Below are 25,044 nucleotides of genomic sequence, written 5' to 3' on the forward strand. Positions count from 1 at the left end.
CTTTCGCATTGGCTCAATTTTTCAACACCTGAGGTTGCTGCATGGTTGGACTGTGTGTTGACACTAGCAGACTCCATTTCTAAGCTAACTTAAGAGGCACTGTTTGGAAGCAAATCCTTTGAACTCCTCGGAAACAAACGCTCTCTACGTATGAATCAGTCCACAGGCTGTAAGCATCAACCAAAGAGGACTGAGACACTCTCATTTTTGTCATTTCACAGCTCATTCACACGTTGGAATTTCATCGCAAACAAGCAATTTACGTGTAACGTTACTCCACATCGCACGTTTAAATGTCGGTGTGAGCACCAGCTGAACTGTCTGGCTCTCACCTTCTCCGTCAACATTACTGTTTCTGTGGAGAGTAGAATAAAAATGTCCTCAGAGCAACAACATGAGCCGAGTTTCTGTCAGAATGAAGAGTTTTACTTTGTTTCTTCCCTCTTGGGTAATCCCAAAATAAATGTAATAATGTTCTTTTTAAATCTTAACATCTGTTGTATGGCTGGACATTGATTGGATCTAACCCAAACTTATGTAAACTGATAGTCGTCCTCCATTTTTATCCCTTCTCTATTCCATCTCTCTTTCTTCCCATCACTTCCATTTGATCCATTTCTGCTCATCAGTTAAAGATGTTAGAAATGTGATAAGTGGAAAATGTTCTGCCCTTTAAATACTAAAGAATGATTTATATAAACCCCGCCTGAACTAAATTTGCCAAAAGGAGAAAACAATGTCTCTTCGTTTTTACACTACAACACATGCAAATTTAACTTAAACAACCTTGAATTCTTTGTGTCAGATTCGCTTCTCGGGGACCCGCACTGTGACGGAGCGGTATTAATGCAGGACTTTTTGACTCCTAATGCTCTTTGAACTCTGCGTATGTGAGGCCTCATTCAGCCTGTGTTGACATCTGAAGGTTAACCGGTTGGTGTCAGACCCTCCAGAGACTGACCTGCAGACCTCACCAGTTGACACACTGTGTTTTAGGCCGTGAGGGTCTGAATGGGAGGTGGGGGGAGCCGTTAATGGGAGTGAATGGAGGGTGAAAGAGGGTCAATGAGGATAGAATGCATAATGAAGTCACAGCTGAGGGGCCAAGAGGCTCCTTCTGCTGAGAACATGCAGTCTAGTAATCTGTTCAACTGAAAACAGGGTGCTTGGAGGACCACTTGTATCTTTTGCTTATTTGCACATACAAGTATTTGATAAGACATGTCAGCTACTGCAGTGTTACTATCTGCTGACCTCTGCATTTTGGATCTTACAGCAGCAGTGTGTGTGATTCACTATGAAGCTCAACATTTAAGCTACTTAATCAAAAGTTTTTCCATGTGTGCTGTTCTACACTCCATTAAACCAAATCCCTTTTCATAGCTGGTCTGTTTGTGTCTTTAGTAACGGAAATGATGAGACTTAATCGAGTTAAGCACAAGTGGAAACCTCCACTTTTAAAAATTGAAGCCTAGGAGAACATGCAAAATGGCTGCAGTTCCTCGAGTGTCCACTTGAAGCTGGCTGAAAAAGCCAAGAATCCCCATTAAGGTTCCTTATTATTATGCCTCTTTTGAAAGCAGAAATAAACATGTTTACAACCTGGAACAAATGACAGTTTTTGTCTATAGCTAATTTCTTTAGCACAGTTCCTTCTCATCCATTTGATTAGATTTGACCTCAGAGTTATTCATAAATTTGCACAAAGAAGGGCGTGAGGGTACGGGACAACTGTGCCTAGTGTGAGTGCTCCTTAAAGGCCCTGACACACCAAGCAGACGGCAAAGCACTAGTGGCGACGAAGACTGCCTGTGGCGTCACCTCAAGTCGCTTTTTCTCTTGGCCAAAGATTTGCACTAGAACACACTGCAAAGACTGCAGCCGACGGCCAACCACCACGTACATGAACGTTCTGCACATTCATGGGAGGAAATAACTCTCCATGCCAGCAGGCGGCGGTAGTCCGTTGTTCTGACACGAGAAAAAAAAATTCCACACCGTTGTCGCTCAACACTCGTATTATAGGTAGCCTACTAAAAAGTTGAAAATGGCGCTGGCGTATTTAGTGGAAAAAGAAAAGAAGAGGCGGAGGCGACAATTAAGGAGAAACTGCACTAATGGGTGAAAGCATGGATACTACAGCGGCATGCTCAAGGGGCTTTCCTGAACCTGTGTCGAGAGCTGGAGAGAAATGAAACCTCCGATCAGCCAATCATAGAGATCCCTAGCGAGACTGACGAGCTGAAGCAAACCTGCACCTGCAAGAGAAGGTCGCACAGCTTCCTAAATAAGACTCTTTTTTTAATAACAGTAGCCAGCCCATGCATGCCCCCTCCCAGCAGCAGTAGCTATACAATAGTTCAGCATGCATCTCCGCTGCTGCACTCAGTGGTGTGTGAGGGAACCTTAGAAACAAGTTAGACAATGTCGCTCTAAACAATCAGAACATTAGACTTGTTTCAGATTTGAATTTTAAGACAAGGCGATGCATAGTGTAATATGTTCTCTACAAGCTTAGGTGGCCGGCGGGCACCTGTTCCATTGTGTGTATGTGCTTTTGCAGTTAAACAGTCTATGTGTAGCTCGTCAGTTTTCGGGACAAGGAGATGCTTGTTGATAAGTACTGCAGCTCTAGTCTCTCTTACGTGTTATCTTGTGCCTCTCTGTCGAAGAGAAGTGCGGGGTTGTTGTGAGTCGTGAAGTTATTGTATTATAAATGCTCGTAGAAGTCGGAATTCACCTGAGTGATGGACAGCTTCTCTGCTCTTAGCTGCTTGTTGTCACGTTTTACAGCTTCGACTGTCACAGCGCTATGACGCTATCCATGGTTCTGACCTGGTTCTCTTTGACCTCTGTACTTTGCAAATACTATAGAGTCAGTTACCCATTCAACTGTAAAGTTCAACACATGGTTGGTACTGTATGCCTACGCCTAATTGTGTGTGAATGTCTCGTGTGTGAATGTCTCGTGTGTGTATGTGTTTGCATTTTGTGTGCTTCCTAACTACGGAGACCAAAGGCCCGTCGTAATAGCCGGCTCTGGTTCCCATCGTTACTACCTTACTCAACTGGTTCTTGTGTTCGTACTGAGGGCGAGTTTTCGTCTTTAGCACATGAACACTGACAGACACAATGTCCAGTTAAAGCTGTTTAAAGCTGAAAAATCGAGCTTTGCAATATCTTCACTGTCCCAGAAGTATCTGCTGGACCCCCTCTGACAGCAAACCATTCTCTATCCAGTTACGCCAACCTTCATAACAGTCTGGATTTAAACTGCTCCTTTTCTTCAAAGTGAGAGATTAAATTATTTTCTTTAACTCAATTTATACACTGAGATTGTTTGGACTTCTTATCTAATCTTATCTAATTCAATTTGAACTAACCTAATTCAATCTAAAGTGATCTAATCTAATACATGGTAATCAAATAATTCCTCTCTGATCTCTGAGATTCTCCACCGTCTGATTTAGTGTTTCTAAGAGTGCACCGCGCTCTCTGACACTTTATAAAATGTCATAAATACAAGAACATTTCTCAGATTTCTTTAAGGATTTGCAGATGTTTCTCTGTGTGTGTGTGTGTCTTTGTGTGTGAACAGCTGGTTTAACAATCAGTTCTGAAACACAGAAAAAGGTTTGAATCAATAGGCAGTTAAAATTGAAATGTGATTGAAACTGACAGTGTTGCCATGGCATACACTGTGTGTGTATGTGTCTGTCTGTCTCAGTGTGTGTGTGTGTGTGTGTGTGTGTGTGTGTGTGTGTGTGTGTGTGTGTGTGTGTGTGTGTGTGTGTGTGTGTGCGTGTGTGTCTACCGAAATCCTTCCTTTATATTTAAACCTCTGTGAGTGTAAATCCAAATGTTTGACCCGTCGGGTGGCAACATGTGTTCACATACTTTGCAAATTAGGCCACAGTTATTCAGATTATTATTATTTAGTCTCAAAAGATTTTTTTGTATTCGTTTTAGTAACATTTGAGTCATTTTTACCAGTTTGGTTTATTTTTGGTCGGCCGAATGTGAACTTAATTCCATGAGCCGAATACAGGTGACAGAAATAGGTATGAAGGCGACAGGTTGTGTTTTTATAATCTCATAAACACCTTAGTGTTGCACAGTATAGCGATACTAGAAATAAGAACGCAGCTGTTCAAAGCAACACTATACTTCCTTTTATTAATACTGATACTTTATTAATGACAGCGTTTTAAGATGTGCCGTCTTTCACTCACTTCACACACACACACACACACACACACACACACACACACACACACACACACACACACACACACACACACACACACGCTGTTCTTGATCTCTGCCGTGCAGCACACACACCTCTCCTCTCTCCTGCGCTTGTTTTTTGAATAACAGATTAGACACACATTCAGTGAAATATCATGAATATCGAATCTCTGAAAGCCAACCAATAACATTTTTGAGGAGAGAGTCGGAAAAATAGGGAGAGAAAGAGAGAGAGAGGGGAAAGACATGCAGGAAAGGAGCCACAGGTTGGATTCAACCCTGGACCGCCTGCTTGGAGGACTTCAGCCTCTGCACATGGGGCGTGCAGACTAACCACTTGGCCACTGGGGCCCTGCCAATTTGCTTTGAAGTAGTTTCACTCAACACTTGGATCATGTGCCAAAATGAGCAATTGGAGATTTGATTTGATTTCATTATATTTTCCTTCATTGTGATTTGCATAGATTTTGAATCTGAACGCTCTGAACAGGAAGGTGTAAACTTTCAAACGCAGCACAGATTCAACATGTCGATGCACGCCACTGAAAAAGACATAGTGAAACCGTTACTCTCCTAGTAGCTTTTAAGCTCTAGTTCCAGGGATCCATTTATTTTCTTTGAGTAAAATTTGTGTTTTCAGTTCAGAAAATAAAGCATAGTATTGTTTAACATTCTCCAACTTTCAAATTTCATGACCAAATCTCGAAAGTGCACCTTTAAGTCATTTTCTAATTTTAAATATAAACCTCCTCCTATACATTCATCACACACCGTCCAGCCTTCTGACATCAGCCCTGAGAGGAGGAGGAGGAGGAGGAGGAGGAAAGGTGAAGAGAGAACAGGTAGAGCGACACATATCATCCTAATCTTTAAATACATTTGTGCTTCTCAGTTTCCTAAATGTCATCAACCATTTCTAATGATGTTCAACGCTACGTGTAGTCAACTTGAGCAGCCCCGTGATCTTAACTTCTTTTTAAACTAAAGCTCCTGCGCTGCAGGTGTATCTGTACACAAAGTGTCCACAACATTAAAAAGAACAATACACTTATTTCCAATCTGTGTTTGACCGTCTGCTTTGAGTGGCATGCAGGTGTATCTGTGACGGCAGCAGCGTCGGCTGGTGCCTGAAAAACTCTGCACACTCACAGTGTAGATTAGTCCTGGAAACGAGAAAACTGGCGATTTAGGTCTGCATCAATTAACATAAAAGTGGCTGCATGACGGGCCTCAGGTCACTCGACTCACACCGCAGGACGTGAGTATACATATTGTGCATGCACACATCACTATTTTCAGTGGTAAAACGATACATCGTTCAGCTCTATGGATATACGACTTGAATAATGTAAAGCCTTTTTGAGTCAGACGTCACCAGTAAAGCCTGGACTTTTCCTGCTTTGCACTTTGAGATTCAGAAGAGTTCATGCAACATTTTCTCTGAGAGCCAAATGAGCTCTGTTCCCTCTGCACTGCAAAATGTTCACTCTCTTCTTCTTTTCCATATCTGCTCTTTCACCCACTTTAACCATCGATTACAACATGTCCACTGGATGTTTTAGTTTCTTTATGAATTAGACAACATCTTGGTCTGATGGTGGAGCGCTAAAGCGCGACTAATCACTGATCCGTACAAACATGTTTCATTATCTCAGGACCGTCTTTATCCAGTGCTATGAATGTAACTCTAACATATCCAGTGTAACAGAAGAAGAGAGAAAAGAGTGAATGATTAACTATTGCTCGCGTCCTCATGAGTCTCACTGTTTACTGTCCTAACTTATTTAAAGTCTGAAGCTGTTTCAGGCTGTAAACGCGTCCTGCAGCACTCATGACATCAGCGCTTGTTGTTGTTCGACAGAGCATGCTGGGGTTACACATTGGCCGTCCTGATGTAAACTGTGAGTGAGTGTGTGTGTGTGTGTGTGTGTGTGTGTGTGTCTGGGAAGATGCACATTCAAACACTGCACTGTTAAACAAATACTCTGCCATGATGAATTTTCAACTCTTACACACACACCAAAAAAAAGGAAAACACATACCGACTCTCAGGGAGACCACCAAGCTCTGGGTTTGTTTGGTATAAAAAGTCAGGCTTTCTTGCAAAACACCCAAAAAATAAATACACACACTCCTCCTCAGCCAAACATCTACAAATTAATATCCATGAGCATCACATGTGATGTTCTCCTGTTGATCAGCTCTTGCATTGTGATTGTTTTTCTGTCTCTAAGAATGTGTTATTACTTCTTCATAGTAAAAATGACAAATTCGGGAGAGAGAGAGAGAGAGCATCTGTGCTGCACTTAGCGATTCATCTAGATGTATTACATCTTTGGGGACATATAATTTCATTTTTGAAATAGTTTTAAAGCTTCTGTGTTTCATTAACATGAACACAAGATTCTAAAAAAGGCGGTGACCAGGCTTGGATTGACGAGGTGGTGTCAGAGCATTGTGGGAAAGAAGTTGACCTGTTGACTGGAGCCTTCATGATGTCGGACTAGAAAACTGAGTTTAATGTTCTTGAGAGTTGTCAAGACATCAGTTATCAGTGGGGCTGCACCATGTTTTCTTAGTGCTAAATATGAAAAGATACAGGAATCTGTTCCATGTGAAGTGTTTTCATTTCATGTGAATCAATTAAATTGAATTCATACTTTAAATCTTTAAGTTATTTTCTGCTTTCAACTCAAAACCCCTCCTACTTTTTTTACATACTGTGTCAGGCCCCCCACAGAAGTAGAGACACCAGGCGGCAGGGCCAGACCCTTTTCACACATACGGAAATCTCCTGAAAAACTCCGGAGATTTGGCTTCCCGGAGGATCTTTAGGCTATGTGTGAACGCAAACAGACGCATTTTTCTCGCGGACTTTAACTGGAGGTTCTCCGGCCAGACCCCTAGTATTTTTTCCGCAAAAAGTCAGAGTGAGCTGATGTCTGAACGCGGCTTTAATGTGTTTAATGTCCTCGTGTGAATGGTGAGCATTCATCAATTCTATCTTTATCAGTCAGCTACTAAAGTTACATTGAAAACTAATAAATGCTCTGAGCTGTATTCAGGATGACTGTTCTTTATTCCAGTCTCCTAGAAAACTGATATAGATACTGTATGTATCATGTTTCTTTCCTTTGATGCTGTCTGTGTTTTTGAGGCTCTGACAGGTCTTTTCACGTCTGCTGAGTCTGAATGTTTTACCATTTGCGTTCACAGTTCTTCTCAGTGTTTCGGACTCTTTCTAATATAGAGCAGTCGATTTTAGCTGAAAGAGACATTTTTAAATCATTTTAATTGTCTATGTTCACAATGTAGTCCCTGACACCTATTTAAAAAACGTTTCTAGATGAGTGCATAAATATGTAAATCTTTTTCAGTTAATTAAAAAAAAAAATTGTACAAATATCTTTTGCGATTATTCTTTTGAATGCAGCTTATCTCTTTCTCGTTTCACCAGAGAGCACCAGCTGATACGATAGCGAGTTTTAACAAGCAGATGATGGTGACTGAGTTATGTCTGACTGGTATCATAATATTAGTAACCTTATGATGCTCATGTTTCCCGCTGTATAGCTGTATAATAAGCTGTTTGATAGATGAAATCTGCAGCTCACACAGATATAAAAGTACTCTTACCACACTGAGGCCACGTCCACACGTATACGGATATTTCTAAAAACTTGTTTCCCCCACGTCCGGTTGCAAAAAAAATCCTGTCCACACCAACAGTTTTTTAAAAATCTCTCTGTCCACATGGCAACGCAAAAACGATGGAAAACGCTCACATAAGCATGCCAGGCCAGTAGGTGGCGATAATAGCTGTGCCTCATTCACATCAAATACTGTAAAAGAACATTGCGAGCATGCGTATTAAGCGTCCTTTTGACAGCGGCGATTTGGAAAGATGGCAAAACAAGTCAACAAACACAACGCCGATTCATTCGTTTGGACGGACGACGAAGTGGAGTTGCTGCTTAGAGTCACACTTGAATATAAAGTAAATAAGTGCACAGCAGCGAACAGATGTAAACAAACCGGTAGCCCACCATCTTGGTTATGACGCATGCTCAACACGGAAGTCGACGTAATTACGTCACTATTAGATAAAGGTCCGTTTTAACCGTTTTAACCGTTTTAACTGTTCACACGAATACGAATAATAAGTAAACATAATTTTTTTTAAATCTCCACCTTGGCATGCATTTTTCAAAAACTTTGTTTGCAGTGACCAAAAATTCAGTTTTAAATTGTTTTCATGTGGACGGGAGGCCAAAAGGGAGAGAAAATACTACGTCTTCAAATAAATCGTATACGGGTGGATGGGGCCTGAGAAAGCACTCCACTACAGGTAAAAGTCCTTCATTCAAAGTTGATCAGAATTGTCATCAGAATGTTGTTAAAGAAGTGCAGTAATAATTTACCTGTGAGTGTTTTACATTATACTAATTTTACAGCTGCATTATGACCTGTGTCCATTGAGGTCTTTCTTTTTTTTTTTTTTGCTCTGGCAGCGACCATTTTCAATACAAACAATGTAGTTCAACGTTTTCAGCGATCAGCACCTTGAGCGCAAAAACGCCCTCGACAACAGCTGGTTTTTGTCCCTTTTTTTTTTTCCAACTTTTGGAATAGCCCAATACTAGTCAATGTCACTCCTCCCCAACCAACCAATGAAAATCAGGAAGGGGTGGAACTTCAAGGTTTATTTTTGGGCTTTTTCTGCCTTTATTTAGAGATAGGACAGTGGATAGAGTCTGAAATCATGTGAGAGAGAAAGAGAGAGAGAGTGGGGAATGACAAGTGGGAAATGAGCCACAGGTCGGAGTCGTACCCAGGCCGCCCACTAGGAGGACTACAGCCTCAGAATATGGGGCGCGGGCACTAACCACTACGCTCCCAGCACCCCGTGATAGGACTTCTGATATCAGCTTTGTCAACAACAGAAGAAACTAATGTGACTCGACCAGCTCCAGGTTCAAGGGCTAGAGCTGCAGCTGTTGCCAGGACAGGATTCCTTTACATCGTCTTCATGTTATTTCCTTGAATAAAAATAAATAAATAAAGCTTACAGAGCTTTCTAAATAAAGACCAACGGTCATTACCGAGGGAAACTGAGGGAAACAGAGGTCTGCCAGTGTTAAAGGAAAGAGCAACATTTGTTTGATATAACCTTTTTTATGTTTCTTCTGTGATCGTCAGATATTATTTCTGAAAATGTCAGAGAAGAGAACCAGGCAGGAAACGTTAAATGTATGTCGTTATCACAGTGGTCATAACAGTTTGGTGATGTTGGGGCGCCAATCTGACTTTTGTCATGTTCAGGAAAAAGATCATGCTTTAGTTGTAATACAATAGTTCAGTTCAGGTGCATTCTTTGGACATGTAAACATCATATTCATACGTTGATTCAGCTTCATACCACCATGTTTTTCACAGTGTCAGCGACATGTTCTGACAAAAACTAGTCAGGCTGGGTTACATCTGAACATATCAGGCTGTATTTTTATTGGATCTTGATATACCTTAGATAGGAAAGTGGATATAATCAGATAATGGGGAAGGAGAGACAGTGGGGAATGACATGCAGGACAGGAGCTACAGGTTGAATTCAAACCCAGGCCCCCCGCCGGGAGGACTACAGACTACAGATGGGGCGTGCTGTGCACACTAAGCACGATGCTACAGGCGCTCCTCAGGCTCTATTTTAACAGTGACTCTAGTGTCTTCAGTCTATCCCTCAAAATCTCGCCCTTTAGTGCATATAAACATAGTTATTTTGACTTTACTGTTAGACTGAGTGTTGAATGAAAACAAAGAGTGTCCACAGCAAAACTTCAGGGAAACAGGAGGACTTTTACAACTTTGTTCAACGTGTTTCTCTGTAATCGCTGACAGTAATTTCTCCAAAAATAAGTCCTGTTTTTTTTCATCAAAAAGTGGGTTGATGGGGCACTGTTGGCCTAGTGGCTGGTCCAAGCTCCTCATGTACAGTTCCTGTAGTCCTCGAAGCGGGCAACACCAACCTGTGTCTCCTTTCCTGCATGTTATTCCCCACTCTCTCGCTGTCCCTGATGTAGGACTATTTCACTGTCCTGTCTCTACAATAAAGACACAGAAAAAATAAAATAAAAAGTGGGTTGTTTGACCCATGCATGGCCACTGAACACCACCCAGCAGACTTGTGTTCTTCATAATTGGGCTGCACACTAATGTTTAAACTAAAGTCTTCTTGTTCTGCATATGAACACATCCCATTGCAGGCTTTGCTATGGATATTCACATTATATACTATCTACTATAATCCTTAATGTTACAGGTGCAGCACCAAAAGTCTGCATGTAGCATCACTGTACACATGCTGTAAACACTGCAACACTTTTTTTGCGATTAAGCTTAACTACAGAGAAATCTGTCTGTGGGACACATTAGCACTGCAGCCATTTAGAGCCGACTGGTTTGGATATTTAACACCATCTGAACCCGTTAAAAACAGTTGGTATTTGATGTTTTTTGACAGTTTAACAGTTGAATTTAGACTCATGAGCAGAAACAAATCTTCTGCAGCTTGACAGAACTCCTGGGATTTGGCTCCTGGCTCTTGTTCTCAGTGAGATAAAGTTATTGTGGTGAAACAGCTCAGACAAACGTCAGAAATCGATCCCTCCGATACAGAGGCTGAGTGTCAGCTGTTGACATCACGCTGCAGAAAGACGCTCTCTTGTTTCAAGCTTCGGGGAGTCTCACGATCACAGAAATCTTCTGAGCTGTCTGACAGGTGTGCAGCCGTCTGATAGCTGGTTTACTTTCTGTCTGTTCATATCTCAGCCTGTCTCTGTCTGCTGGTATTTCCACTTTGTCACGTTCAACCTGTTACTGCTCCAGGTCCAGTATTTTGATATCTAAAAGTGCTATCACAGTTAACCTGTTTGCTGTGAGTCAGTTGATCCTATAGTACTGTGACAGACAAACATTTTCCTGCAGTCTTTTTTCCTCCTTGTGTGTCTACAAATTTCCCATGACAAAGACATTGCACCATTTCACAGTCTGCAGTTAGCCTTTAATGTTAGCTGTTGAAAAACTGTGAGGAGCACTTTCTCTTATGAGATAAATTTCATTGATGTAGTCATGCAATAGCCTCAGAAAGGCTTGGGAACAAAAGATACAGCCGTCACCCAGTCGTCCATCAAACGGCTGCTGCTTGTCTAAAATGTGACTGCTAGCCTCCTAACAGGCCCAAAATTACACACAAGATCTGCCCCGACCCCCGAGTGTTTTAAATCACTGCTTATCTCTTCTCTTTAGCTTTTGCTTTACGATGACAGTGTTTTATCCCAACATATTTTAGAACTACTTTACTTTCATTTATCACGTTTTAACCCGATACATTTTATTATTTTAAAATCAATTTTATGATTAAGTTTTCAACTTTTTACTGTAAAGCACATTAGTCAGCCTTGGTTGGTTTAATGATGCTATATAAATAAAGTTGACTCGACTTGACTGCTGAATGATCACAATGTTTTGACTAGAGGTCTTCTTCAGGTAAACATGTGAAGGATCACCTGAAGAAGACCTCTGGTCGAAACGTAGTGATCCAACATTTTGTGGAGTTCAAGCAAGTGGGGGCATATCTGCTTCTTCTTTTCTTCTTCTTCTTCTTCTTTCACCATGACGATTATATAACACTTAGACGTGGCTATTAGCAAAGATGGATGACTGAAGATTCAAATCTTTAGGAAGCTGATTTGACAAAAAATGTAGTCTGAGTTGAAATAGCAGAAGTTGACAGTGTGTGGCTCTAAAACATTTCCAGCCATGTGAAACCAACCAGGGCTTAATTTTCCATTCAGTTTCAAACAATAAAACCTTGAAACATCCAGGAAACATCAGAATAGAAATAGGATTCAGGCGACCTCAGCTGCTTTATTCTCGATTGTTTGTTTCGGCTTCTTTGAGTCGATGATGACGGCAGAAAAATGTCTTTTTCCCACATGAAGGGACAACAGTGTGTGTGTGTGTGTGTGTGTGTGTGTGTGTGTGTGTGTGTGTGTGTGTGTGTGTGTGTGTGTGTGTGTGTGTGTGTGTGTGTGTGTGTGAAAACACTCTTTTTTAACACAAGCAGAAACCCAGAATCAGGGGAAACTGAGACAAAAATACACAAACACAGTAACACCCACAGACACACACACGAGACGGAGGAAACACAGACAGGACATATATAACACATACACCAAACATGCAAATGCATATAGAAACAGACATAAATAAACACATTGTTTCTGGTGGGAAATGGTGTGTGTGTGTGTGTGTGTGTGTGTGTGTGTGTGTGTGTGTGTGTGTCTGTGTGTGTGTGTGTGTGTGTGTGTGTGTGTGTGTGTGTGTGTGTGTGTGTGTGTGACGCGCCTGCGTCTTTTAACTATTACAGGCAGCAAAATACAATGGACAGCTACAGTCTGTCTGTTTAAATACAAAGGCCTGTTCGTATGTGTGTGTGTGTTCCTGTCACAGTATTTGTGTGGATGTTAAATTAATATTTATCATAAATAGCACAATGGCATCTATCCATCTATGTTGTGTTGAAGGACAGGAAGTGAGATAACATTCACAAAAACTCTGAATACATCCGTCAGAGAAGACGAATCAGGAGGGCCATGAGCCGAGTCCGAACATGCAGTATAAATGTCCTCGGTCAGCCATATTTATGAGTATTTTACACTTATAGCATGGATATTTTTATGATACAATCTTAATGTCAGTCTCAACAAATGACCACCTTCATAACCCTTATCTTTGTCAACGAGTTGGAAATCAGGGACAGAGAGAGTGGGGAATGACATAAAGGAGGGAAAGGAGCTATGGGTTGGATTCGAATCCCTGCGCCGTCCCCCTGGAAGACTATAGCCACCGTACACTCTGTAACCACAAGGCAATCAGCACCCCATAATGAGTCCTGACCCATTTGATAAGATTAATTTGAGAAGAGGTGGGAAAGTACCTGAAACTTGAACCCATGTTCAAGCCTCCTCACATGGGGTTCGACCTAGCCGATAGGACACCGGTGACCCATGCTACCCCTTTTGTAACTGCGTTTTCATTTATCTTCATGATGAATATCATGTTTACTTCTGTTTTACACTCATTTGACTTCTGAATATTAATTCCTGCAGCAAAATTGTTTTAACGGTACAGAGTGACTACCATTAATTTCTGAAATAAATGTGTGAGATAGTTAGCAGCGGGGGGCTTCCTACAGCTCGTGAACAGCTCGGCTGGCGTTGTGAGTTTAGGTTTGGTTTAACATCTGTGTCATTAAACTCAGCTGTTGATAAACACATATGAAGAGCTCTGCTTGGCTTTCGAGGAACTGCTGGATTTATTTACTGACAAACTGCAGCTCAAACTGAACATTCAATGCTCACAAATAACCTGAGTAAATGTCATACCAGCACACCGTTCCATATCAGAGGTCTCACCCTCACTCTATCTGTACACACACACACACACACACACACACACACACGGCTGGAGTGCTCACTAAGGAGACTGCCACTTGGCTTATTCAGGAAGTTTAAAAATCAGTATGCACTTCTTTTCCTGTATTTTTTTGATTGACTGATAACCTTAGGTTCCCGAACACCCAGCTTCCTCTCATCTCAACATTGGAGTCATCTTTTCTTCATGGTACACCGCTCAAGCAATTTATTTACTTACTTGCAGGAATCGTTTGTTTTATATCCTTTTTAAATTCTGGTTTACACTCTGTTATTTAAAGACATGCTTCTCACATGCACAAACAGGACCAATGGACATTCATTAATGGAGAGATTCAGAGTGGGCTGCTATAGAGGGAGTGCACCAGAGTTCTTGGGGGTTTGGTGCCTAGCTTATGGGCCCCTTGGTAGTACTCTGGAAGTGACCTGGCACTTCTCCAGCCACCAGACCAATTCCTATACTTTGGCCTGCAACAGGATGGGAACCGACGACACTCCGGTTCCCAACCCAAGACCCTACAAACTGAGTTAATCCCGCCCTCCATACAATATTTCAGATGATTTAATGATCAGCAAAGTCTGTTTGCTTGAGTTTTTAAGGCCTGAAGAAATAGTCATTATAACCAAATCAGGGAGCAGGTCGCAGCCTCTTTGTACAAAATAATTAGCTCATACTGAAATATTGGTGTGTTACAGATGCTAGAGTACAGAAGGAAATCTCCATATCTCAAAAAATGCAAAAGTGATAATCAGTGAAGGTGTCTCTGGTCTCTTTCAGGACTCTCCACCAAAACCTGACATGGAGGAGAAGTTACGCTCAGCCTCCAGCGTCGATGAACTCATGAGTCTCATTTATCCTTCGTACTGGGCGTCCCTGAAGTGCAGATCCAAACTTTCTGCCGCCGCCTCATCGGCCTCCAAACTCTCCCCGCGGCCTCAGCCTCGCAGACAGAGACCGCCGGCTGAAACAGAGGAGCCCACGTTCGCCGCTGCCTACCTCAACCTGGATCTCCTCAAGAGTATGTTTTGCTATGTCTTTATTATGCAACAGTGAGCTCAGATCGAGTGTTCTGATTGGACATTATTAATTCCATGAGTGCAAATATACAGAACAACATCACTGAGACTTTTCACTCCATGTATGTATCAGTGCACCCCAGCCAGATGTTAAGGTGATAAGGTTAGGTAATAATTGACTCTAAATGTGAGTAGTACAATTTGAAAAGCATTCTCTTTTTGAGGAGACTTGAAAGCAGCAACAGAGACCATGAACTCTTTAGGAAAATAAATACTGAGGTAGCAAAACAATGATGAAAGATAGATTTCTAATCCACAATCAAGCTTCTTATTGAAACCAGTGGACTCTGTCCCCCTGCTGGCTTCACCTTTAAAGGTTTGATGATTATTAGATATACGTATCATTTTGCCTTTTTGTATTGCTGAACATTATTGCAGCAGCTGCAAATAAGACTTATTGCATGATCATGTTCTTAGTCTTCCTCTGTGTGTGTGTGTGTGTGTGTGTGTGTGTGTGTGTGTGTGTGTGTGTGTGCGTGCAGGTATAGAGTTGGAGTGGAGGAAGACTCAGTGCATGCCCAGGGAAGTGTGTGTCGACGTGGGCAGGGAGTTCGGGGCTCCCACCAACATCTTCTATAAACCGCCGTGTGTGTCCGTCTACAGATGTGGAGGGTGCTGCCACTCTGAGGACAAACAGTGTCGGAATATCTCCACCGGATACCTCAGCAAAACGGTAAGAACAATGGCTGAACTCTCCTTTTATGATGCTAACATGCCTAAATATTGATCCTACCGATAGTGGATCTTTGACATGGAGAACTTTGGAGCACTGCAGTCTGGTTGTTGTAGTTTTTCACAAGTCCTTTTGTCCTTAAAGCGTGTAGTTGTGCTGCAGAAATCATTGCCATAAGGTAGAATGTATGAGTTAGTGGTAGTAATGGTCTCCAGAGTACAACTGCAGTTACAGAGAAAGAGTTGTAGCATGCCATGAGTGGTCCGACCATGCTGTGCGTGTGTGTGTGTGTGTGTGTGTGTGTGCGTGTGTGTGTGTGTGTGTGTGTGTGTGTGTGCGTGTGTGTGTGTGTGTGTGTGTGTGTGTGTGTGTGTGTGTGTGTGTGTGTGTGTGTGTGTGTGTGTGTGGTGTCTCTCAGTTGGGGGCCCTTCCTGCGTCTGCCCCGTTCACTGTGGTCTCGTAAATCGCTGCAGAAAAATGATTTGACAGAGTTTGTTTTAGCTGGCCATAAAAGGAGCTTTATGTGTCACTGTGAGATAATAAATCAATTAAAAGTTCATTTGAAGTATTAATTATAGAGTCAATAAATCCAGTGGATCCTTAGTTAGAACGAAAACAGAAGATTGAATGACGATCTGACAGATTTTTCAGCTGAAAGAGAGTCTTCAGGGTTGTGAAAAGGAACAGTGCACTAATGAGAAGAACATATTTGAGCAAAAACTTTCTTGTTTGTTTGGTGAAACCTCACTGGTCGTGTAATATCATTATAAGGCTAAATTTATCTTTGTACAAAAAGTAATTGACATGGTGAATCATTATACTACCAAACTTTAAGACAACTTCTCAGCTCGTCAAACTTTTTATCAATGTTTGGAGTTATTGCGTGTTAGCGTCTATCATCAGCTGCAGTGTCAATTGCTGATACCGTTTTTGACTTTTAGATACCCAAAACTGCACAAAATGCCTCTTTCACAAACTTAGATTTTCCTTCAACAGAGAAACAAACAAAGAAAACCAAGCCACAAGGTCATAGCTGCTTTGTGCTTGATGCAGATATCACCAGATTAACATTCTCACGATGATAACATAAACATGTAAAGGTTCAACAGGTCATGTTCTTCTTTTTTTAATTAGCTACTGGTGCAATGGGACAAAATGATTTCATAACTAGAGCCCTTTTTCACAGGGTTATTATTACTGGGAGCTCTAATGATAATATGTTTGGTGCATCACGTTTTCTCTGATACAAGAAGTCTGCAGTTCACTCAAACTTCTGACATTTCTTGAAAACGTTGAGGCATTACATGACAGCTACAATAAATAAATCACTGCGATCTTCTACACTTAAAGTCAATGTAGTGCACCTTGTGTTTTCCAGGCAATGACTTGATGTGCACATAATGTTTCCCTTATTTTGATTCTTCTGAGAGTTGTAAGGTGGCACCGAAGACGTTTAATGACGAGAGAGGCACAGATGTAATTCAATCCTGGTGACAAAGTGCTACTCGGCCAGCAAACCTTTAATAGAGGCTGCGCAGTTCAATGGATGTTGGGTTGATTCCCAGTTTAAATGCTGTACAGCGTAAGCTCTTCTTACATGAGTGTAAACACTGCTTTGAAAGAAGGATATCCATTTCACATAATCCTCATATAAACAAACATTTGTGGGCATTAAAATAAAACCATGGAATGACAAATTAGGCCTTCAAATCGGTTTATTCTAAAGCTTCATATAAAGGACGGAAATTGGCCACAGGATTGTACTTTGTCATCCAGATATTTTTCTTCCATATACAGTATATTACTGCCAAGAGACTCCGTTTACAGGAAGCCAGGGAGATAATGCTTGGATTATGAAAGATTAAGTGTCCATACACGTTAAAGAAATGTGTAAATATAGAAGTTGTTTGGGGAGAAATAAACTGGGAGCTGGGAGAGTTGCCACAGTGCACATAAACGAAGATTTGCTTCATGATTCAGCTGCTCTGTGCAAATAAGTGCAGCAGAAGCCGATGACGTCTCGCCTGAAGCAGCAGAGTTATGTGAGCAGCAGGTTGCTGTTGAGCTCTGGGATGAGCTGTAATGTTTACTCTGGTTTATAGTAAGTGCTGCTGCTTTCTGTTGACTCTGTTGAGCTCTGGGTTGAAGATTCTTGGAAGTCCTGGATGGAAGAGCACGTGTTTATCTGTCATCTTTTTCTAAAGCAGAAGATCACTCAGTGGGGCGTCCGATCTTCCTGCAGCCTGATGGGGAGCTCAGTGCACAACATGAGCACTCAGTGCAGACAGAATAGTTCAAGCTTTACACAATGTCTGGGTATAAGTAACAGGACAGATGTGCAGTGGTCACTAAATATGTTTTACACAACATATTGTGGTGCGATGGGCTGATTGTATATTACGATAAAGATTGTAAGGGCCAGGTAGGTACGCCAAGTTTAAACAGTAAGTTTAAACAGAAAATAAAAGACACCTGTCTTCCTGCCTTTACTGAAACATGGCTGAGTGAATGGGACCCACATTTGGGTTGCTGCTGCCTAACTGATCGCTGAAGTCATGCACAAACTAGAACCTATCTGCCCAGCTTCACCCAAGTTTATCCTGGGGGATTTTAAGCATTGCAATTAAATAAAACATTAAGGACTTACTTATATGTGACTTGTGCTACAACACTAAATAAAACCACACTTGAGCTCTGCTATGGTTCAGTAAGTGAGCTTACACCTTGATACCAACTAAAAAGGTGTCGACTTACCCGAATAATAAACCCTGGGTCATAAAAGAACTTAAATCAGTTACAAATAAAAATGAATTGATTTTCTACTCTGGTGACCCCCCGGAGATAAAAGGCTCCAGGGAAGTCAGGGTGGAAATATGGGAGGCAAAACTGAAGTTTAAGAATCACATTGAAGATCTGTTGAGTGGTGGTGACCTCAGAGCAGCCTGGAAAGGAATACGATCCATGGCATCAATGAATCAGTCTTTCTGTCTGACTAAGCCTCTCTGATGCTTACTTGGCAGATGCTTCAAAACAAATATTTCCTTGTTATGAAAAGTCTGATTTCTTGAGCAATATTTCCGAGATTATCTTGTTCCTCAGAATTACAAATTGATTTCTCAGGAGACTGTCACAACTCTGTTGAAAGGAGTCAACATAAGGAAAGCTGCAGCCCTGTAAAAGACAAGAACAGTTTGAACCAGAGCTATATGTGGACAGTACTGAGCTCAGTCAGCACGAGAGCGCATCTCTGTGAAGAGTGGCGGTATACGGATAGCTTCTTTTTACATTCAGTCTCAGTATAGAGTAGATTTCATGAATTCACAATTTATTGTGGATTACTTGAATAGCCTAATGTAATGTTATGATATGTTAACTCTCAGTCAGAAAGCTGATGTTTTTTATTTAGTATTGTTTAGTTTATATATTCAGATCCGATGTGATGATGTTTATGGTTGGAGACAAGATGCCACTTCATATTCAAGATGGCCACTCTCTTTAAGAAACTGATCACCTGATGAAGGACCAGTAACGAAAACATTGTCAAAAAATGTTCTTTGCAATTAGGGTTAGCCTAACACTAAAAAAAACAGCAACCAACACGAGCTCTCAAAGACAGAATATGTCCTATGTGTACCGCACTTTCAATGATTCTTGTTGTAAGAGGATATGAGGAGGGAAAACACAGGATTGATAACTTTTCATTATGTGCCAAAACTAGGGCCTGACAGATATCTGATTTTTGGAGCAGAGAAAAAAAAATCTGAGACAGATATATCGGCCGACATCTTTCTTCGATCTATGAAATCTGTAGAGATAGATAGATATTTATAAACACATGTATTGCATTGTTCTTTAAAATGCAGTTACCAATCACTTGTGGAAAAGATTTATCATGAAGACAAGATGTTGACTCAACTGGAAAGTAACTTCCCATGTGCATCACTGCTTCACCGAATGCTTGTCGTAATCCATATAGCGCCCTCTGCTGGTGAAAGAGAACTGCTAGTGTAGTGCAATGATACTCAAATTAAATGCTGGTGAATGAATCTTGTAATATTGGCTCATATCTGTGATAAAATTAGCCCATACCATTAGTCCCTGGATGGGCTCTCACCAAAACGGACCTCTTCCAAATGCTCTTCAGAAACACCTTTAACTACAGTAGCAGTCTGGCTGGTTTGTTTGCAGCAAGAAAGTGCAAAAGACTAATTTGTACATGATTAAAATTAGATCATTAGTACCTTTACAGCCTAACGTGAGACTGAGTCAGTTATATTCTTTATTGTGAAATCTATTATTGAGTTACTCACATGAATCCATCGTCACTTCCTCGTTGCACGCTGACACAGAGTGAATAATGCGCTGTAGATCATTTCCAGCTCGTTGTTGTTAATGCACTGGCTTGTGCCTTGTGCGATAGCTTATTGTTTGAGCTCAGCTGCTTGATTCATTTCCTCTAAGAGTTCACTTAATGAAATGGAGTGCAGTCTGCTCTTTTGTTTGATTATCAGTTCGAGTTGATTTTAACCCGAGCAGGAAGTCTGCTGTGGCTGTCATGTCTGTCTGTGTGTTTGTCCAACTGCATCTGCAAATGTATTCTTGTGCATAAACTTGTGTGTGTGTGTGTGTGTGTTTGTAATTGCGTCGACAATTTGTGAGCAGCAGAATAGAGAAGTGCTCACAATACTCAGACACTGACCCTGTTGTTGCTGCTGACGTGAACTGTCCCTTACGAGTTTTTTAAACTCTGAGGTGGAAAACAGAAGATGTGAAAAATAATATCACCAACATCTACAATTCTTTTTGCTTCTCCACAACTCTCATGACGAAGGTGAATGTTGAGGAGCTCGCTTTCAGCTCTCATCTTATTTAATACTAAACTTAATATGCCCAGGGGGGATTTATTTCAGTTGTTACAGTTGCACTTATACTGCAGAATATATGGGTATACATATAAATAAAACAAGAAATATGAATAAGAAATATAGTATTGACCTGAACCACAATAATATGTATTGAACAGAAGAGATATTACTGGGCTGGGCAATTAATAATGTTTCAATTTCAATCATGGTTTAATCTTCCAACGATCATGAAAAGAAGATCATTGAGATCAAACTCTTACTGCGCTGCATGCCGTGTTGCTCTCATTTACTCCAAAGGAGTAAGTGTGATAAATCAGGCCAATCTAGTGAACATTCAGACTGTTTATTTGTTTTAGTTTTGATTCATTTGTGTATCCGTTAAAACAATCGTGTGCTTGTTTTTCTTGTAAAACACTTTGTGCTTTCAGCTTTTTTAGCTTTCGTGTAGACAGCTTCATTGTTTTTGGCCCAAGAAGGCTTGAGCTCTTTAATCTACAGTGACAACACAAACCAGTCCTGGGTGTCCAGACTGAATTCTGTTACGCATGTTACGCAATGTTACGCAATGTTACACACTTTTAGTTCTTTTGTTGATGTTTACAGAAAATATGCAATGCACCAAACGCCCAAATTTAATACTTATATGTCTGCATCAATAAACACATTTTAATTAAGGCAGTCACTATGCTGTTAGTCATGTGCGAGTAGTCTATGACATCTCATCTTTTTCTGATAAGAGTCACTAAGCTACTTGTAAAGGTGTTGTTAGTTTACGTCCATTTATCAACCTGCCTTCAATGGAACTTCAGTGACGTTACTTCTTGAATGACCAAATGCTTTGTGTATCATTTAAAATATTAATTACAGCAGAATTTAGTTTGTGTCTGGCGTTTAGGCTCCGACCTCATCACTCTTTAATCAATGTGAAGCTACAGCTAACTAAAGTGTGCTAACATTGCCCTGCTAACACAACAATGCAGGACACAGGCAATTGCAGCTCAAGCAAAAGACAATTTTGTCTGCCGCTTGCTTTTGATGATGGTGCATTGCAATTGATAACTCCTTTGTGTGAACGCGAGGAGATGGGGGTTGGAGGTGTGTCGCTGGAGGAGAGCGGGTGACATTTACTGGATCAAAACAAAAAAGTCATGCATTCTTCCCCTAAATTAACTTTAAGAAGAAATTTGAGGAGTGATGGGATGCTATTTTATTTTCAGAACTAGTTCAAAAGCATCGCCTCATTTATGACAGTGCTTGAAAGTCTATTCTTAAATGTGCCAAGTGTTGAAATAGTGTCCCAAATCCTGATTAATACACCAAGAGTGTGTGCATATGTGGATAATATTCACATGTGCATGAGTGTTTGGTAAACCAAAGTGTTCCACTGTGGAGGTTTGGACATATTGTCGCCTTGCATCGGTCAGCTTGATATGGTCACGTTGTTTGTTGACTGACACGGTGGTGTTTGAACATGTTTTTGTATATCTGTTGTTTTTTCCTCCACAGAGAGGACATAACACTGAGTGAAAAAACAAACGTTGTTCAAAAAGCCAGTTAAAAAAGAGACTAAACATGCAGCGGTATTGTGTGTTTTGAAACTGGGACAGTGGTGTGGGGTTGGTTTTTTGGACTACAGAACCATGAATCTTCATGCAGCATGTCCTCTTCAGTTGAGGTTGGAAGAAAAGAGGCCAAGGTTGAAGCTGTGAGGCTTCAGTCTGGTTACACAGTGTGCTGAGCTGCAGTCTTTTTGAGGTTTCACAAGCCGTTCTTTCCCTCTGATAGTTTTTCCTAACTGCTGTTTTTGGCTGAGATCTCTGACCACCAGCCAGTGTTTGAAGATTTACATTCACTACACAGTAAATCATTCAAATTAGAGCACAGCAGACAGAATCTTTACAGCCCAACTGAATTCTAATGGCTTTCTAAAAGTGATTGGAAATAATTTGTCTGCTAATGGAAGTATGGAAAGGTGAGAGGTCAAACGTGGCTCTGTTCCTGACGGCTTTCTGTGGTTTGCTTCGTCACCCTGAGCTGATTTATTTTGGCAGTGTCTTGAAGCAGCTGGCAGGCGTTGAGAGGTTTGGTAATTTAGCAGGTAACAGATGTTGTGCTAAACTGTATAATTTACTGTTGGACAGACTGTAAGTTTCTTTAAGTGTTTATATCTGTCTGCTGGTTCTCTCGGTCAGTTTGACACCTGTGCTGTCGTGAGGTTTTTAAACTCTGCAGATGGTACCGTGCCTGTCTCTGAACATTATGCTTTCACTCTTTATCCTAATGCATTATGTTTCTGCATGTGATGGTTGTTTCTTGTAAGACCTCACATATGTTAAATCAAATGGATTTTTTCTCAACTACAGGTAACATCTGCTGGTTTGTCCCTCCAGCTGTGTTGACCTTTTTGACCTTAAGACACTCTAACTCTTTCTTTTGCACCATCAGCAGGATAAAATGTCCATTTGTGCACAAGATTTTGAGGCAGAATTGCATGCAATTTAGGAGGGGAAGTAGATCAACCTGATCGAACTGGTTCAATGGGAAGACGGCTGGGAGGAGGCCTCTGAGAGGAAAGCCACCAAAGACCACGGTGCAGGAAAAAAAAAAGGGTGGCAGACATGGCTTTTCCCAGTGGAAGTTGGCTGCAGGGGTTTCTCTGTGTAGTCTGTGAGGAACACATTAACATCCCTAGGAATATTAGTAAGGGAGAATAGGAGGGCTGCTCAAAGGTTGGGGGAAGCAGCAGAGAGATGCTCTTGCTGGCTTTGGTTCAGGCTGGAGGAGACGAGCTGGAAACCAGGAGAAGATGGGCAGTGACTGGCCACCACTGCAGACCCTCCAACTGGAGGATGTTGTGGTTCAGGTTCGACACATCTGATAAAAGTTGGTCACCACCTGAGGACATCTTCTCCTGGTCAAAAGCTACAGTCACAAAAAGTAACTGAAGGTGCCGGCGTTTCTATGTATCCTATAGTATAGCGTGCAATTTAGTGAGCAATCAACACCTTACATATCTCATCTAAAAATTGTCCTGCTTTAGGCGTTTGGCTCTTTCTACATTAAAAAATCCTTTTATACTGTGTCATAACCAGGAAGACGCAAACTTTCTGACATTTATGAAGTCAATAATCTATTGTAGGATTTTAACGATATGATACCATCACAAGATTTGGTTCACTTCATGGTAAAATACAGTCATGATTTTCCTCATTTTTACAAAGGCATGGGATCGAAGTCTGCTGGTAAAAAAAAGTTTATAAAATTTTAAAGCATAATGTTCGACAATAAAACCACTGCGGTGCGTTAGTTTGGAAAGGCAGAATAAGTAAATGACAAGTGAGCCAACAGATGTTGATAATGCATCGACAGATAGATTAAGCAGTTTTGGTCCTAAATTGTCTGGAAAGCAATGATATGACTTAAACAGCACACCGCACACTAACAGATTCATTAACCAACAACCCGAGACCTGACTCTAAGAAATGGAAATCTCACTAAATCGCTCACCATCAAACAGAGCTTCAGAGTAAAAAAACTTGTCAGGCAACAGGCAGGGAGAAAAGTGTTTGGATTAATTCATACTAAAAATGAATGAAGAAAAAATCAAAAACTATGGACAAAGTCATGCAGATGGCATGAACATAGTCTGGAGGTGAGTAGGAATTGATTAGCTGGCCCTGATGTTCTTCCAATGAGCAGATTGGATCACTCCTAAAACACCTCACACCACGGGAAAATCTGACTAGATCATCTTTAGAACCTTAAAAAAATCAGGGCTGTGTAGGATTGTAGGAAGGGGGAATTGGGACCAAAATCCTTTAGTGTTTACCCCGCTTAAGAAATGTGTGCAGGGGAACTTTTGAACCCACTGGTGGTCACCGTGATCTTAAAGCACTCTCTTAATTCGTGTGTGTAAGTGTTTGTGTGTGTTTGTGTGAGTGTTGTGTTCCCATAGTGAGCCCTCAGCAGGTCAAAGCGACTGAGGTCAGCTTTAATGATGTCCTCATTAGGATGAGAGGAGGAGAGACCGTTTAAGGGTCTGAATGAAGTCATTGAGACTAATTAGTTTCTCTTCATGTTGTTAAACTGTGATTGAATGAAGTGTCTCTCAGAGTTTCTCGTCTTTTCTCTACAGCAGTCTTGTGTAAGACTCTTCATCAGTGCCGTGTGAAAACTAAAGCCGAGCTCGTCATTCCTCTTTTTGTTCGATCCTTCACATTCTCAGCATTCAGTGTAAAATGTGCTGATTTCCCAGTGATTTAAGCTGCAGGTTGAAGTCCAAGCTGAGGGCCCTTGATGACGGGGCCTTTGTTAACAGAGTGTGTGAAATAGCAGCTTCTTGTGATGGAGTATTTCTTTATTGACTGAATTTAAAGCTTAGACAAGTTGAAGTAAACTTCGGGACTTTCCCAAAAAATGATCTTTAATATATTCAATTAGGATACATGTGTGCAAAAACAAAGAATACACTTGAAGTCGCTGCACTTAAATACAAGGAAACAGACACACAGACACACAGACGTACAGCATGGATACCAGTGATGTAGTCAGGTGAATACATGTGCACGCCTTTACTCATAACAAAAATATCAACACAGTCTTTATCAGAAAACAAGTCGGAGTCCTCCTCTCCATCTTTTGAGTCCAAATTCAGTAAATGCTCGAGTCCAAGTCAGAGTCATAAGTGCTC

At 41.1% G+C, this 25,044-nt stretch overlaps 1 protein-coding gene across 2 annotated transcripts in view; it reads left to right on the forward strand.

The window, feature by feature from the left end:
- The window catches only part of vegfc (vascular endothelial growth factor c), a 46,898-nt gene that overhangs the window by 8,488 nt on the left and 13,366 nt on the right, over positions 1–25,044 (forward strand). For both annotated transcript variants that reach the window (XM_020637764.3, XM_020637763.3), the window contains exons 2-3: positions 14,518–14,758; positions 15,299–15,489. In XM_020637764.3, the coding sequence (XP_020493420.1) occupies positions 14,518–14,758; positions 15,299–15,489 (432 nt within the window). The remainder of the gene's footprint in view (positions 1–14,517; positions 14,759–15,298; positions 15,490–25,044) is intronic.

This window comes from Labrus bergylta, chromosome 1, assembly GCF_963930695.1.
Source record: "Labrus bergylta chromosome 1, fLabBer1.1, whole genome shotgun sequence".
NCBI classification, from domain to species: Eukaryota; Metazoa; Chordata; class Actinopteri; order Labriformes; family Labridae; genus Labrus; species Labrus bergylta.